General features: G+C 34.6%; 2 protein-coding genes and 1 pseudogene across 4 annotated transcripts in view; 1 reads left to right on the forward strand and 2 right to left on the reverse strand.

Annotated features, from left to right (window-relative positions):
- Positions 1–6,905, reverse strand: part of LOC119644579 (protein tweety-2-like) — a 61,650-nt gene extending 54,745 nt beyond the window's left edge. For both annotated transcript variants that reach the window (XM_038044175.1, XM_038044176.1), the window contains exons 1-3: positions 6,657–6,905; positions 4,526–5,541; positions 3,506–4,249 (exon numbers count right to left, since the gene is read on the reverse strand). In XM_038044175.1, the coding sequence (XP_037900103.1) occupies positions 3,506–3,616 (111 nt within the window). In that variant the 5' untranslated portion in view covers positions 3,617–4,249; positions 4,526–5,541; positions 6,657–6,905. The remainder of the gene's footprint in view (positions 1–3,505; positions 4,250–4,525; positions 5,542–6,656) is intronic.
- Positions 6,906–7,761: 856 nt separating this feature from the next.
- Positions 7,762–10,850, reverse strand: LOC119644578 (poly(U)-specific endoribonuclease homolog). 2 transcript variants are annotated; one of them, XM_038044174.1, is made up of 4 exons: positions 10,638–10,850; positions 9,333–10,431; positions 8,843–9,272; positions 7,762–7,974 (listed from the first exon to the last, which is right to left on the reverse strand). In XM_038044174.1, the coding sequence occupies exons 1-4, from the start codon at positions 10,699–10,701 to the stop codon at positions 7,777–7,779; spliced, it is 1,791 nt and encodes a 596-aa protein (XP_037900102.1). In that variant the 5' UTR covers positions 10,702–10,850; the 3' UTR covers positions 7,762–7,776. The 2 variants fall into 2 exon arrangements, with proteins under 2 accessions (XP_037900102.1, XP_037900101.1); XM_038044173.1 differs by lacking the exon at positions 7,762–7,974 and adding an exon at positions 8,501–8,776.
- Positions 10,733–14,559, forward strand: LOC119634458 (annotated as a pseudogene).
- The last annotated feature ends 958 nt before the right edge of the window (positions 14,560–15,517 follow it).

Consider the following 15,517-nt stretch of genomic DNA (forward strand, 5'->3'; position numbering starts at 1 on the left):
GAGAGAGAGAGAGAGAGAGAGAGAGAGAGAGAGAGAGAGAGAGAGAGTGCGTGTGTGTGGATAAGGCAGAGGCAAAAAAATCAATTCAAGTAAGAACTTATTGTCATACAGGGCGCACACTTCCATAAAACTACACAATATATAAAATATACCTATATGTACCATATGTGGCATATGGTTTTGGAATCATATGAAAACAAAAATGGAAATATTAACTAAACTACAACAATTTAATATAAAATACACGCAAGAATTGTTAGTTCATCTATCTCTCTCTCTCCCTCTCTCTCTTTCAGTCCGTGTGTATGCATGTGCCTGCATGCTTGTGCATGTGTGTTATTAGTTTTTCTACGTAAGACGCTGGGATTGCACGACTTTAATTGAATGCTCTAATTGAATTAAATTCAAGAATATAATTAGTTTATTAGCTTTTTAAATCATTATTTAATTATCTAATTTAATTGATTTTTTTTACTTTTTTATTAATATTCGAAAAATTCATTTTCCTTTCTTTTCAATTTATTGAAATAGTACAAAACGTCGCCTGCATGCATGCATGAAGAAGAAGTGTTTAAAAACAATTTTTACAAATTTTGCAGGGATTTTTGCAATTCACAAATCCGTACACGATTATATGTAGATTTATGAAAACGTATAAATTATTGATACATTGAGGTCAGGCAACTAGGTCAGAGCTGCCAACTGAGTGTGTTGTGTAATACAGATAATCATTGTAAGAATGACGGCTGGGATATCAGAGAGCAAGCGTAAGCATCATTTCATCTTTTTCTAGGCAACGCAGTTAAATGCCGCTAATACATTATATTATTATCATTTATATACATAGACAACGTGAGAAAGAATCGCCGAATACTGCCATTTTAACCGACTTCCTTGCATTCAATTATATATTATTTAAATGAACACTTTTTCTTTTTGTAGGAATTGGTGAAAATTTCTCTATATATGAGAAATTATTACCACTGACCCATCTTATTGCTTTTTAGTACGTACATGTATTCATTTAATGTGTTGTATGCATGCTACGGGCTCCTCTATACGATGTTGTTGGTGATGTTTTCATTTGCGTTCATTTCGGTTTCGTTCCCTGTACATGTACAACTATAGAGGATTTTGTCTATGCATTTAAATATCCTTTTTCATATCAAAACAGCCTGGCCTAGCAATTTGTGAAATGTGTACGTGTATATAAGTGTATGCATCCGTGTGTGTGTGTGTGTGTGTATGTATGTGTGTACAAAACAGGCTAGTGTTTGACATGTCATATCGGAGGGCAAAATAGGGTAAATTACCCTTTTTTTAAAGCAATGACGTGCATTTAAATGTTAAAAGTAGGACAATGGCAAGGATGTCTCTGACGTTAGTATTTTTATTTTCTTCTTTTTCTATTTTGCAGTTTTTTTGTTTTTTTTTTTGGCATTAGACGCCGTAAAACTTGCAATAAATTATGCTTTGCATCGAATCACAAAACGATTGTTGACGATTATGATCGCTATAAATAAATGCACAAATACGTATACAACACACACACATGCGTATACATATTTATACATAACGTGCAATATCTTTTACGTCATCAGTGTTGAGTTAAATAATCTGGCAAAATTTTTTGTTTGTTTATTAAGGCGTGACAAGATTTTTTTTTGGTGCATAACAAGGTTAAAAAATGTTATAATAGAAACTTTAGTATAGCAAATAACAATTTACGTGCATGTGTAATGCCCAAGGATAACGTTTAACAATGCAAACATTGTTTCGTTTAGGATATAATTTTTTATGCCGCTTAGTACATGTCAGAATAACTTGGAATATGACGACGATTATATTATAAAGCTTTTACAAACGCAAACGCACGCACACACACACACACACACACACACACAGGAGATAAATTAGTATTTCACCCAGTTCCTGACTGGCCGGGGTGTTTCCGAAACTATCTGTTCAGGTGCAGGCACGACAACTCGCCATATTGCCCGGCATATCCGGAAACGAATGAAGAGAGCATAGCATCTTTCGCTTCAGAGGGTTCAAGAATGGCAGACTTCAAATGGAGCCAAATGATTGGAGGGGTTAATTGCCAGCAAAGAAGTCTGAAGCATCGTAGGCGACTTTGTAAGCGGAGTGCTCAAAGAACTACGGCGGCTTGAAAGGCAGCGGGTGGAGAACAGAGGGGGTGGAAGCCAATAGTGTATTCCACTGAGGTCCCACGTACATGAAAATTGTGCATACGGCTACTAAGGAACCAGCAGTATCTTTTGAAAATTTTCTACCTTCTACGCGCAGAGAAAAACACACACACGCACACACACCATTACGCAAAAACGTGTTTGTAAACAAATGATTTGTCAACAAAGCTTTTGTCTTAATGATGGCTAGTGCTACATAGAGTAATTTAAATGCGCATTAACTCTTTCATCCCTGCTCCGTTCGGTTTTCCCTTTTCCGTCTTCTATATGTTCTCATATAAATTATCATTTTTTCACAGAACACCTAGTTTATGTTGTGCCCGCAATATTGGCCCTATCTCTAAAAAGTTTGCAAAAAAAACAAAAGCAATTCTTTTTCATTTTTTATTAATTGATCAACGTTACATAGATGACCGTGTCATAGAATTTCGGCCTTAGTATTAGAAGCAAAATTGTTCTTTCAAATAATTAAATAAATGTTTTTAAACAAAAGACATAAGTAAAAATTCAATTTCAATCCCTGAGCTTTGGACGAAAGTTGAATGCCCATTACTTATAATAGACATGCAAATAGTTGCCGTTTTATTTGCGAGTCTCTTAGAATCACTTTAACAAGGAATTATAACCGATAAGTTTTACGAATCGATAGTTTGTTATAACTCATGGATTAATGATTTTAGGTTCTGATCTTTATCGAAGTCACTAATACATTGAACTTAAGAGTAAATATTCGTTCTATTAGCTTTCAACGAACGAAATAGCCCCCTATTATAGGCAGTTTCAAGAGGTTGGTCTACGGAGGAGATAATTTCCATGTTGCAAATATTACTCTTACTCGCTTGCCTTGCTGTGTGTATATTCATATAAATATGATTCTTATTTGCACTTCGAGTGGAAATTTTCATTTAGACCTGCCAAATGAGTAAAGGCAATGTTCAAGTGATCTATTTCCAAGTTTTCAAGCCCATGACAGACTTTTAGCATTTTCTTTAAAAATTCTTGAAAAGACTAAGGCTTCCGTTTCGAGCTTAGTATCGTCGTTGCGCTTCAAGTTAAATTAGCCAAATGTATTCACCGACGCTGCTCAGGCGAAGAAAGGCAAAAACTAAAACAACAATAAAGTACAAAATTTCCAATTAAGGTTTCCACGAAAATTGTATATTTTCCAAAAAAAGGAAGAAACAAAAAGAAGAAAGCCGCGAAACACACAAGAACAAGAATAAAAAAAAAATTGAGAGGGAATGAAAGCGAATTAGAAAACATAATAAAAAAAAAGAAAGCAAAAGAAAACTTACCTCTAAATAAACATCACTATCTGGATTAAAAGTGTCGTTAACCCGACAAAATGTGTAATTCACATGCGGTATCGAGTGTAGAATTCGAACAAGTATACTGGGTTGCTCCATAATAGTGCTGTGTTGTGTTAGCGTTGTGGATGCTGCTTATATTGGTGCTGCTGTTGTTGTTGTCGTTAACGTTATAATTGTGATGGTGGTAGCGGCGACGGTGGCGGTGGTTACATACGTATAGAATAGTGTTTCTTGATGTTGTTGGTGTTGTTGTTCTTCTTTTCTTTTCGTTTTTTTTAATGATACTAAATGCAGTTGTTTGCTAAAAAAATTTTTGATAATCTAAAGCCAGATAGTGGAGGTAGTTTTAACTGCTGTTTGATGTGTGCGTTAAGTTGTCGCAATTGGAATTTTGCACAAAAAAAAAAAAAAAAAAAAAAAATTAAAGGCCTACACACACGCTCGGTATGCTTTGCTCTCAAGTAATTCGTTCGATTTTTTTTCTCTTAAGTGTTTAGTTTTTTTGTCTTTTCTTTAAATATTTTTCGATTTGCTTATGGATCTTATTTGATTTCTCGAAAAATCCTACGGGGTATAAACGGGAGCAGAAGCGAACTTTTTTGCAAAGAAGTTATCTGCGTGCATTTGTAAATAAAAATACATATATGCGTGTGTGTGCGAAAATACACTCGCAAGAACAATAGTTGCGATTACTACTTTTTGACGTCACAAGCACGCACACCATTTCATCTGCAAAAAACACACATAAACACGCATATAAAAATGGTCATATTGATACATACATGCATGGCCAGAGACTTTTCTTTGAGCATATATATATATATACATATATATATATATATATATAAAAAAAAAAATTGTATAAATAAATAAAACGTTTTTCTTCTTTAACTTCAGTGTACTCTGGTGTTTTAAATTCTATTGGAAAATTGCTAGGCAATGCAGGATATGTGTTTGTAGTTTTATAAAATTTTTTAAAAATTTAATTTTCTGCGTATCCTTTACCTGCAACATTTTTATTTTTTTTACATACATTTTTTTCCTTTTCCTTTTTGATTTTTATATAACACATGTGTACAACCTTTACATTTTTGTTGGGCAGATTTATATGAGATGCAGTGCACGGAGTTTGAAAGGGGTCGCGTGCACAGCAACAACAAGGCGAACCCAGTAAAGCTGGTCTTTACATATAATTACCGTACATGCTTGCCTCGCTCGCCGAACTTTCGTCCTCGTTGAGGCTCGTTGCTGTGTGTGCTAGATTTTCACTTTCGTTTTCACACCCAAAAAATTCTTACTTATAAATGACTTACACAAATTTACACACTGATTCGGCCACTCATACTCTTTAAATTCAGTTCATTTTACAGCTATTAATCACATGCCATATTTTCATACGGATTGACTGAAACTAAGGACACATTATTATTCGTATCATTTCCTATTCACTTGCGATTGCTGGCAACAGTGAAGTTAGCGAAACTTTTTTGCTTTTCTATTTTTTTACAATCATATCTCTCTTCTTTGCCCGGTTTTTCGTTTTTTTTTTTTTTTTTGTTTTTCTAATTTTAAATCTTTTTATATCTCTTGTATAAATTTTTCTTTTGTTTCCTCTCTCAGTTATTTTCTGACTGTGATTTTTCATATACCGTGTGCACGATGTTCATTCTATCGCGTATATGTACGTTTTGTTCCACAACATTTCACATATTATTTACATTGCAGTTGAATTGAACGATAGGAGCAGCATTGAAGCTATCGCGAAGTATGTTAGTGGTGAGGAAGCAAGTTAAACTCACCATACTCCTTCATGTCTTTGTGTCATTTTACCATTGTGGTGTGTATGCCCTATGTATTTGAGGCTGTCAATTGAAAGTAAGGATATTTATCGCTTACTTACTAAGCTATTACGGCGAATTGGCTTCAAATCAAAGCCATAAGAAATGTGTCGGTGGTTCGTAATCCTGTTTTCATTTTTCGTTTGTGTGCTTCACTCCGATAGGGTTACCTTAAATTTCAAACTGCAAGGACATCGAAAGAAAGAAAAAAAACTCTTAGCAAACAATTCAATATATATGTATATCCACTTACAAACAAAAAGTGAGGCCAATAATTATAAATTAATAAAGAACCATAAATAAATAAAACTAAAAAATGCAATTAGAAAGAACCCTCTCTCTCTATCTCTCTCGCTCGTTCGCTCACCATAGCATATTACAGAAAGCAAACAAGGAATGAATGAAAGCGGATGAACAGTTGTTGTTGGTTGGTTAACCGACATCATTTTTATTTTAATTATAAATTTTTCGTCGCAGGCAAAACATTTTCGATTTCCGGACTTCCTGCATTCCTCAAAACTGATAAGCATTTGTTTATTGTTTCTCTATGTAAATTAAACTTAAAAATTCACTTTTTATCTCGTATGCATTTATGCATGTATTCAAGTATTTAGTTTGCCTTTGCCCAACAAACAAGTTTTATTTACTCACAATGTTCAATTTAAAGTTATGATACAACGGTACAAACATCTCGCCTTTTATTTTTAAACCTTGTACGTACACACACAAAACACATTATACCCGATGAAAAGTCGCAGAATAATAAAACCTGATTAAGTGAAAAACAAAATAAAAAACTCTTCGACTATATATGGCAACTCTTTCTTATGTTAAAGGTAGATCCTCCGCCATCTAAGCACAAAAGTTGTAATGTGTTTGCTTTTAATAAATAGAGGAAAGGGAATGGGGTTTTGTTCACGCATTTCTAAATTCCATTCAACTCCAACGCAAGAGAATAACATAAAGAACTCTTCTTCTCCTGGGTTTTGTCCAACTTTTTACACGGGAGTGAAAAGAAATGTTTCCGATTCTTTTTTCATATTTCGAATTTTTCTTTTTTTTTTTCTTATTCCCGAGTTTAATTGAAGTTAAAAGTGAAGACACTTTACGGCTGCCCATCTTCCCCTCTCTCGCCAACAACGGAAGAATTTAAGTGTGTGAATGAAAATATTACAATACACTCGCGTTTATACATAGAGTTATATGCAATACACACACGCTTTACACTTTTTCTTATTCAAAAACATTTTAGAAAAAGTAATAAAAACCATGCTTGCTTACTATTATCCATTACTCACTTTGTTGTTAAAACGTTAGCTTTGCCGTAATTTTTTAAAGCATTTGCTAAAAATATCTCACTACATTTTTTCTCTTTTCGTTAAATAACTAATAGTTAGTCAACAAAGCATTTCTTTTCTTCTTGTTACTCCATTTTAAAAATATTTTTAAAATTTATGTAGATAATTAAAAAATTGTTTTCAATAAAAACACTTCATTATCTCCTACTTAAACTACCATCATCCGTATTCAATGCAAATTCAAGCAAAACTAAAGCAAAAACAAAGGAAATATACTTCGATAAGAAACACATAGTAAGGTAAAATTGTATTCTCAAAACGGCGACATTTTCAATGTTGTTAGTGTTTCGTCACTTGCCATAAACATTAGCGTTCAAACTCTGGCGAATTTAAAGTGCATAAAGCGATGCCATATCGTTTAAAATAAATTGGTCATAAAAGTTAAGTGAATCCAAGTATTTCGAAATGTTTTTTAAAAATATACACTTTGAAGTATTTTTCAACACATTTTATCCAACATTTTTTAATTTCATATTTTTTGACGAAAGTTTTTTATTCTATTTTAGTTGTTTTCATATATAAAAACTCTTCATAATAAAGATTCTCGAATAAACCTAAAAACACTTCAACGAGCTTTCGGGAAATAACATATTTATGATATATGATGGGAAAATTTCTAAAAAGAAAAATGTGGGGACTTCAACATTTCCAACTTTTTACAAAACTTTATGACAATTGATAAATCAGATAGATAGCTTTGCATGTATACAAACAGAATCAACAAAAATAAAAACAACATCGAAGAAGGAATAAAAACAGTTTGTTTTAAATGAAAAGCCATTTATCTATAATTTAATGTTTATTTTGGTCTAATTTAAGTTTTGGTTATGATATCCGAGGGGAAATTTTGTTTTATACTCGATATTATGTTATGAGATGTGAAGAGCAACAAATTAATGCAATTTGTTTTCAAATCAAATTCTTTAGGCAACTCTTTTGCTTTGTGCAGCTGCAACAGTGAACTTCATCTTTATGCTCTTTCCTTTATATTCAATTTCTTTACAATCTGTTCCATAGTATAATCAACCAAACACTTGACTTGCCTTTATGTTGTGTTTCGTTATTTTGACTTCTCAAACCTTATGTTTTGGTTTATATTTACATCGATTTGCTCATGTTTTCTTATCAAATAACGTGATAATGCATCTTCCTTTTTAATACGAAAAATGGTATAACGCAGCATTGTGTCATTTTCTCTATTCTCCAACATCGCTCGGAAAATGTTTGGATCCTCCAGATCGTGCGATTTTCGTTGAAACTGAAATTTGAGAAATCATCTTTGGATGAACACTCACAATTGCATGTTCCAAACGTTTTACATAAATTTTTGCGAGCAACCAATGCGTTGCTTCCTTTCCGGAACACACAGCAAATGCAATGTTTTAAATGGGGGCCATCCACTGCACCTCGCAATTAGACGAAGTTGAAGACCATTGAAAGACTATGAAAACAATTCGACTCTATATAACGAATTGTAATTGCTTTCCTTGACCTGCACCCCCTTGAGGGTATCAATAGCTTAAATAAACTTGGCGTCTAGCTTCTCTTTTGAAATGATTTCAAATATTCTATCATACTTTGGAAAAACAATAAATAACTGGAATAAGCTTTATTTGTAAAATTGATAAAAAAAACCTTTTTAAGGGGTATAGCTTTCAAAATATTCTCTGCTATTATCCACAGTTGAAATTACGGTTCAAACGCAAAAGACTACTATTTCCCTTATTAATATATTTGTTTGTAAAAAAAAACCGAAAGTAATTGAGCAAATTTATTAGGTCTCTTTAAAATTCTGATATTAATTTCAATTCATTTTTAGATAAACCTCATATCTCGGGATAGGCGCTGCCAATCAGATTTTTGCCACGATAACGCCATGAGTAGGTAACAATACCGAAATTGCTGCCGCCCAAGGATACCGGACAAGTACGATCTGGTCTTAGTTGGAAGCATAAAGTATACAAAGCCAATTCTAGTTCAGGTGAAGTACCAATGAATAAAGTATTGACCGGCTTATTCAGCCCATTGTGCGTAAAACGAACTTTCATAACCTTCGCTTTCTGCACGAAATTCATGAGAATGCGTTTTTTTGATGGAAAGTGATAATCTAACGAATGTTTACTTACCGCTCCCAAATCCAATTGATTTAAATACCCTTTATAATCTAAACGGCCGCCTTTTTCCTCGTCGTAGAAATATACCCAGTTATGTAGGCCGATGATTGTGCCGTTCTTCACTTCGTTTACGAAGACGTGTTCAAAGCCTGAGCTTCCAATTTTACCATTACCTCGCGAATATTGAGTAAACCATAGCTCCTTAACCAAATCGCGGTGGGTCTTTGGATCGGGGCTAACTAGACCTTTATTTTGCAAAAACAACATGGCCTGACGCATAACATTCGTAGACATAACAGCGTCCACAAAGTCATTTTCCTCTTTGCGTTCATTGGGAGTGACGTGTTCGTTGACCATGGTATCCATTTCATAGTTATTAAACAGTGTACGCATTGCGGCAATTGTGGGCGCATCAAAAGCTTTGGCATCGATTTCCAATAACCTAGAAAACACTTTGTTTTAAATTTAGATTCGTTTTTTGAGTAAGTCTTACTAAGCTTACGGTTGTGGAGCTTCATCGGTACTATCAATGGATCGAGTTTTTCCCTGAACATTAACTTGTATTAAATTTATTTGACTGTTAACTTCTTTGCTATATAACGTTTCAGTTAAAGTTCTGATTTCATCGTCGGTGGCTAAATTATTTATAGCGGAATTTTCACGCGCACCGGGACGTATAGTAGTAGTAGTGCCCGTATGTGGAACGAAAGATATTCTATTATTTGAGCCACCAGTTACCGGCAAATTAGGGTTTAAAGGCTTTGGAGTGGTAACCTGATTGAGTACATCTGCGGTAACTGCAGGTAAAGGTTGATTCCAGGCTGAGGACGCTGAAGATATTATGGGTGAACGAGTCGTGGGGGTGGGCGACTTTGGTAAAGGTAAAGCCGGGAAATCTTCCTTAATGGGAGTTTTCTTCGTTGTAGATTCAGTGCCAGTTCCCATTCGCAAATCAAATTGTGGATCAACCGTTTTAGGTTTGGTTGTACTGGTTGTTGTAGTAGGTGCAGGGAAACTAGCAAAAGGTTCTCGACCCCCTGCGTTGGTAACTGCCGGAGCCGGTTGTTGAGATCGACTACCCCCATAACTCAAATCTATGCCAGAGGGTTGAGATCTGGGTGACTGATAAGGTCCAATTACCCCACCTGATATTTTTGGTTGGTCTTGTTTTGTGGGAATATTTGGACCAATTAATGTTCGTTGATCATTTGCTAAGGGCAATTGAGGACTTTTATCTGGTTGGGATTGAGGCTGAGGCCACTGTGGTGGCTGCTGCGATGCTCCTGCTACTGGAGACGAGGGCGGCGTATTTGGCCGAGGACCCAGAGGCATTAAAGGTGCTTTCGGTATTGTCAACGGTGGAGGTTTTTCAGCGCCGGACACCGGCTCATAACCTCTAGCTGGCACGGTATGTGAGAGGGGGGGCTTTTGAGGTGAACCTAAAGCATTCTTAATTGTTGTACTTTCAATATCAGGTGCTATTGGTGTGGTGGAATCACTTCCACGAAAAAATTTTTTAATGCCACCAAAAAAACCCGATTTTTTAGTGGCCGATTCCTCAACCGGGGCTGGTGTTATTGCGACTTCAGTTTTATAAGCATCTGCAAAGAGTAAAATTTTTCAAATGGCTTCTTTTACTTTCAGATCAATATGAACTTTTTCCGTCATTTTAAGCATCGGTTTCTGAAACGCTAAATTGTATTATGAGATAAGGATTAGCTTAAAGTTAATCTATTGCTTTGTCTTTTTCGTTAGATTAAATATCACCCTTCTTAAAACTTCGTTTTACTCCCGAATTGTAAAATACCTCCGATTTGGCAATAGTTGACATAAACCGCCCACAGCAATACAATGGTAGTTACTTTCAACATATTTGATTAAATCTCTTTCTTATGTCGAAAAATGAACATTCAATATAAATATAATGTGAAATAAAGATCCGCGATAAAAATTCGAAGTGTTTGCAGTTAATGGCTGGCAGAGACTGATTGTAGTAAATAAAGACAAAACAGATCTACCTATCTACCTCAGTAATCAATTCAATTTTTCACACTCATCCGTTGTTCGTAGACGCATTCATTATGATATCACGAACGAAGTATAATAACATGAGAACCAGTTTTCTAAATATTTAGCAGCGTTGGCCAACCTTGTCTTGTTGTCTTTACATAATTGAAATATTGTTTGAAAAATATCTCGTCATTGATTAAATAAAATTTCTTCACGGAGAAGATCGAATCATTCTTTAGAAACGTTGCTAGCTACCTAATCGATTCCCTCACTTTCTTTGCAAAATCGTTTCTATCATTTCACTTATGTTTGCATTGTGTAAGAAATCGGGCACTATTGACCGCAACTAATGTACAAGCCGAGATTATGCGTGCAGAAGTTAGGACAACGAGAATGGAGAAAGACAAAACAATTGTTTTCTCATCAGTCTTTTGCACAATTCAAGCGATTTTGTCGAGAACGCGGAGTGTAGAAAAGACACCGAAATTTGAGATCATTTTATCTGATTTTTCTTTTTAATTTCGATTCGAAGCAATGGTGCAGTTACTAAGTCGCTTATGTTCTCTTTTCGCCGTCAGAATACTTGTTGTGCGTATCAATTAAAGCAGCCTTGTTTTAATTTTTTTCTTTGTACTTTTTTAGCTAATCGTTTTAATAATTCATATATATAATTTCGCTTTCGAAAAAGTTTAAAAGTCTCGAGATGAAGGGCAATTAAATCGTACTATTTTTTTTCAGAAATACAAAAGGAAAAATTGTTAAAAAAAAAGTGAAGGTAAAAGTTCGTGGCGCCTTTTCAAAAAATTGAAATATATTTTTCTTATACATTTGAGAGAATCTTATTAAAGGAAATGTCTTCAGAAGGCTCCTCCAAGTATCCTGCATTGCAAGCGCAGAAATAACTTAAGCCGATTTCGTAGTTCGCCATCAAAATCGTTGAATATAATAAGAACAAGAACCTCTCTTAGCTTAACTAAAACTATTGCAGCATCATCGATTTATTGTAGTCTACTCGTTTAATAATCATTTATGGCTAGTTTACACTTTCATATATTTCCACATAATGTAAATGTTGCTATAACCTAGTTAAGATAACCTACTTTAGCTAAAGCCCACATTAAATGTAACTTTAATAATAACCTAGTTTAAAACTATTATTTTGCTTAAGCTAGCATAATTATTTATTATATAAGACACTGACCACAGTTTAGTTCGGTCATAGTCATAGAGTCAAAATTAAAGTAAAGCTTCTTAAACCTTTTTCTTCATTTTTAATTTACCTACAATTAATAGTACGAGTAAATCGTAAGAGGAAAGCAACAATCTTTGGAGGTAATCTCGGATAAAGCTTTAGTGCGAAAAGGCCTTGTTTTACTTATAACAAATAAATAAAATACTATGTCTATATAGATAACGGTTGAAGTTTTTTTTTTAAAATACACCGATCTTCTTTTAGAAACGCTTTCCAGTACAATTCCGCTGAATATAGAATACTTTTATTGCTCTTATGTTATTGTTTATATTGATTTATCGACTTGCGCACCGCAATTGCGTCAACCATGGTTGACTTTGGTTTGCCTTGACAACTTATTTATTGGATTTTCTTTAGCTAACAGTCTGGACGGATAGGTAGGGTGATGTCAAATTTATACTCATTTTATACCTATAAAACAGTGTTGAAACATGGGAAAATATAATTGAAACAATAAAAACAATTGTGGGGATGACAGAATAATATCGAAAATAATTTCTGAATAATAAGTTGTTTTCCGAAAAGCAAAAGAATTCTCTGCAGTACCACACACGGTGAGCAATTAAGTGAGAAGGATTAGTGAAAAAACATTGCCGTCAAGAAGCGAAAGGTGTCGCGCTTCTCTTTCGAAATATAGCATCGTTGTGCTTATGAAGTGATCTTTCACAACCACGGTCATAGCTTGTACTTGAGGGTACATGATGTGGTTAAAGAGCATTTGGTAGAGAAGGTTCATGGAGACATTTTAAAATGTTTGCACTAGTATATCTTACTGAAAGTCAATCAAGCTTGGATCAATCATCAAACTTCAATGGCTGCGATACATGGCATTTTATTGTACATGGATCTTGTATATGTAAAGCATGCAGATATAGAAAGTGAGTACAATTTAGGTTAAATTCTGCTCAGAGAGGAGATTGTTCATTATTCTATCATACGAAAGAGGTTGCGTGACACTTTGTTAGTTAGGATTGCAGAAGTTCGCAGCGACGAAGATAATAATCGTTTGGCTATTAAAAATGGTTGCCAAATGTTGATGGCTTTGAGTATTAATTCGCGTTCAGTATACGAAGATGATTTTGAGAAGCCTTTTCTGACGCAAATTGCTTCGTTCTATAGTTGCAGAAACCCTTTTACCTAAAATAAGTCCATGAATGCTGTCAAGAAGAATCAGGACGAGTAGCTTTGTGTTTCAATAAGGATACCGAGCCGCGTGTTGTTAGAGTTGTGAAAGACGAGATGATACAAAACACAGCAGTACAATTAGGGCAATGGGAAATCCCAGCGTGGTGTATATGATAAAAAACTCTAAATTTGGAGATTTGGCCTACATATTGCAGTGTGATCGCATATCGTTATATGCATCCACTTTGAAGTGTGACAGAATTATGCAAATTCAGCATAATTCTTTTGCTGAAAGAAAATTGAAAATTATGTCACACTTCAACTGACTGAGTATTGCATTACAAAATGCAATGCGATAATTTATGTAATAATTTGTGTATAATAGCCAGGTAAGAATTGAATAAAGTCAATTGTCAAAATGCAATTCAGAAGCGTTTAATTTGCTAGACCCACAAAAGGCGTTCCATCCGCCTAAAATTATAGATAGGGACTGCAACGTGCCGATCTCGATTGGCATTTTATGAAACAGATTGACTTGGCGTTCTGAAACCGAGCAGTCAGGGTAAAACACCACAAAAGATCTGGTCACTAAAATAAAATATTAGTAAATCAAACTTTTTAATATTACAACATAAAAAATGTATACTCGACTCAAGGAAGAGGGTCTAAAAATCATAGCTGACACGATATCAGTTTCTTTACGAGACAAGGACGAAATGCTTGTTAAGGAAAAAGAAACTAACAAAGAGAATCCAGTAGATTTTGTTGAAAATTTGTTCGATGTTCAAGATCATATTGATCAGTTCCTTCATCAACAATGAAAGGCTCATCGCAAATGCCATTTCTTTTGATTTTGAGCATTTTTTTAACTTGAATAATAAGCTCGCCGAGCGTTTATCCTTATTTATTGATGATAAGTTGAGAATAGTCGGCAAAGGTGTGACCGAACAAGAAATTGAAAATATATTAAACAAAACAATGGTTCCATTTCGGTTTTTACGGGAAAAAGGGCGAATTTGTGGCACACTGCAAGGCACATTTAGTTAAGCGTTTTCTGCTCAATAGATCAGTTTTGGGCGACAGTGAAAAAGGCTTGGTTTCTCGGTTGACCACTGAATGAGGATATTAATTTACCTTGAAATTTGAGGGCATGCTGAACGATATGTTTTCATCCGACATCATTAATCAGGAATTTAAGACTTATATTAACAATTATAAGTTATCATTATTCGAAGTTGAATTAACAATTAAAATACTTACAGCTGATCACTGGCCTATGCAGACCCCAACGCCAAATTGCAATATACTATCTATAGTGCCGGACGAATATATCAGAACGTGAACTGCACTGAGCTTTGCAATCGCTATTAATGGGGAAACTGCATCAGTGTTTACTAGTGCGCAATTCTAAAACAAAGACTAACGATATAGAAGATGCGTATGAGTTTCTGATCAATGATTCTTTTGTTTTGAAATTCTGCCAAGTTAAAATTCAAACCGTGCCCGCTAAGGAAAATTGGAAATTTAAACGCAAGGAGACAAGAACTAAGGTATATGAGGATCGTAAACATCAAATTGAAGCAGCTATCGTGCGGAGAATGAAAGCTAGAAAACGCTTGCCGCATAATATTTTAGTGTCAGATGTGACGTCTCAGGTAACATCACATTTCCTGCCGTCACCTATGTTCATTAAGCAACGAACAGAACACTCATTCAAACTTAACCAATACATTCCACAACTGCAACTATTAAAACACTTGTTATTGTTTCAAATTTATTGTGATATGATAAGAAACGCCATTGCGGGATTCAAGCAAAAACCATCCGGTTGAAATAGCTTCTATTATTTACGGGCACGTTGTAGAAATTGTTGTAGTTCTTTATATTTAATAATTAGTTGATAATAACATAAATAAAAAAACTCCACGGTTCTGTACTATGTCGTTTAACAGGGGCCGACGCATGCTAAGAAATAAAAAAGTTTGGTTGGCATTTGATCGGTGACTGATTACCTGCCCTCTTCTAAAACAAGGCACGAGTTGCATTCTTTAAAAAGTAAACGTTACACCAGCTCTATATGGAAATCGAAAACCCAGTTGCTTAGTGATGCCAGGAAATGTTACAAATTTGTGAATTCAAAATGTCAAATAAAGGAATCGATAGCAACAGAGAGACTTTCCGTAATCAAGATTTAAATAACGATGATGTAGAGATAATTGGTTGGCACGACTACTTTTGTGGTAGCGTGCATAATGCGCTTTCTATCTAATGTTTCCAATTATTTAGGACATGGTATTGTT

Source organism: Glossina fuscipes, unplaced genomic scaffold (assembly GCF_014805625.2).
Source record: "Glossina fuscipes isolate IAEA_lab_2018 unplaced genomic scaffold, Yale_Gfus_2 0, whole genome shotgun sequence".
Lineage (NCBI taxonomy): Eukaryota > Metazoa > Arthropoda > Insecta > Diptera > Glossinidae > Glossina > Glossina fuscipes.